General features: G+C 35.3%; 1 protein-coding gene across 1 annotated transcript in view; it reads right to left on the bottom strand.

The window, feature by feature from the left end:
• The window catches only part of TM9SF3 (transmembrane 9 superfamily member 3), a 53749-nt gene extending 53331 nt beyond the window's left edge, over window positions 1-418 (bottom strand). The window contains exon 1 of the mRNA XM_011373979.2: window positions 203-418. Within this exon, the coding sequence (XP_011372281.1) occupies window positions 203-368 (166 nt within the window). The 5' untranslated portion in view covers window positions 369-418. The remainder of the gene's footprint in view (window positions 1-202) is intronic.
• Between the last annotated feature and the right edge of the window lie 1800 nt (window positions 419-2218).

A 2218-nucleotide genomic window follows, 5' to 3' on the forward strand; every position in this document is an offset into this window, starting at 1 on the left:
CAACTGGAGAGTGCTACTTGCATCTTCTGGGTAGAAAGCAGGGGCTCTGCTGAGTATTCAACAATGTACAGGAAAGCCCCCCAACAAAAGAAGTTGTTGCCCCCAATGTCAATTATCTGCCCCCAATGTCAATAGTGCCGAAGTCAAGAAACCTTGGTCTACAATCTAACTTGTACTATAAGAACTAGTAAAGTTTACTTACCTTTGAATTTAATATCAAGACCACTAAATTCCAATTCAACTCCTTGAAGTGCTTCTCCCAGAGTTTCATGGTAATGACTAATACTTTTTTTTGACCCAACACAGAATGGAAGTGAAAAGTACTTATATGTCTCTTGGCGATTATGGTAGGGCCCAACAGTATTCATCCATAAGACAACTTCCTCTTTATCTTGATACTGAAACAAAAAAAGCAAATAAGTATATATTTTTTAAATCTAATGCAAATTAAGGGAATATTTGTTATTTCTTCTAAACAAAAGTGTACTACTGTCTCTGTTCTAAAGCTATAAAATAAAATACTGGAAGTTTCCTTTAATCTGCTGATTAATATTCACACCTTAAAAATGAAACTCGGTAAACTTTAATTGTGGTCTCAGGCAGATCCACCTTTTCCAAACTTTGTTTTACAGAAAGTATTGTTTAAACAAAGTCCAATAGCTCATAAGAGTATGCTTATAATTATTACTTTTAAGTTCTGGTAAACCTAGAACCAACAATTCACCATGCTAACACGACAAGGAAGGAGGAAACAAAATCAACAGCTTATCCAAACCTCATGTTAAGCATTCGAAACTCCAAAAATTTAATGTTGCCAGCAAGCACAAATAAAATTTCATCTCCTTTCTAATATTTTTAACCACTGGTCAAAGTATAAGAGAAAAGACTAAACAAGAGGAAGAGAAAGCCATACCATGAAATCTCCACAGTTCATTCAAACCATCATTCTATCTTCCCCTTTATCAGCTTGAAAGGCATGTATTGTATATATTTTTTTGAATAAATAACTATGGCTCTACTCATCAGTGAATACTATATGGAGCTAAATCTGGAGTGTGGTCCAATGACTTGGGTAGGTGACTTCACCTTTACCGAATCCAACTGAGTGATCTACCAAAGATTTCTAAGCTATCCTTAAGTTTAAAATTCCAATGATTCTATGAAAAGCAATTACCTAAGTAATTTTAAAACCAGTAACCCCAATTCACAATACAAAGACAACGTACAAGTCAACTAATAGTGCAGAAATTAAATCACTGAACAATTATGTACCAAGTGCCTACAATGTGCCAAACTATAACTATGTTTGTAACTGAGGATACAGCGCTGAACAAGACATGTTCCCCACCCTACTGGAGCTCAGAGCCTAAAGGGAAAAATGGACATGAATAAATAATTATAGTAAAGTTGGGTGCTATGGAGCATGTAACAGAGGAAGCTATCCAACTAGCTCAACTACCAAATCCTCAGCTCCAGTTCTCCATCTAAAACTAATAAACAAACATTTTTCAAACCAAACTCATCCCACCCAAATCCATCCCTCAACATACACTTTGTTTTTCTAAAGGTATCATCATTCTCTGACACGGAGCTCAAACACCAAGACTTATCTACTCTTATCCAAAGCATCTGTCCCTTCCTTTTGATTCACACTAACCCCATCATAGGACTTAAACCTAATCACTTCATTCGAACATAATATATGTCTCACTGTTCACATATGACATCATCTAGGTCATCAAGGAAATAAATCATCTCACTTTTTGACTACATGACACATTGAGCAAGCAGTGTTAGATGTTAGAGATATACAGATAAATTAAATACTGTCCTTTCCTTTACAAAGTTCATAATCCATAGAGGAGCCAGACAAGGAAATGATTAACAATAAAGAAATAAGTATTATAATTAAGATGATAAAGGGTTACTGTAGCAACAATAAAGGAATGATTAATTCTGCTTTGGCAGAGAAGGGTCAGAGGATGAACGACATAGAAAATCATAAGCTGTTTCAAGTAAGTTAGAAAAACAACTGTAGATAATCTTCATGTAAGAAGGAAAGAATCAAAGTTCTGATGTGTCCATACATCTCCATTCAGCTGAAAAACATGTATGCCACCACTGTTCCATCCAATGCTCATGGTCACACAGCACTAATCAATCAAGGTAATCCTCTCTGCTAAACGCAGATACAGATATAATATGGATATAATGTAAG

The sequence above is a fragment of the Pteropus vampyrus genome, unplaced genomic scaffold (genome assembly GCF_000151845.1).
Source record: "Pteropus vampyrus isolate Shadow unplaced genomic scaffold, Pvam_2.0 Scaffold238, whole genome shotgun sequence".
Classification (NCBI taxonomy): domain Eukaryota; kingdom Metazoa; phylum Chordata; class Mammalia; order Chiroptera; family Pteropodidae; genus Pteropus; species Pteropus vampyrus.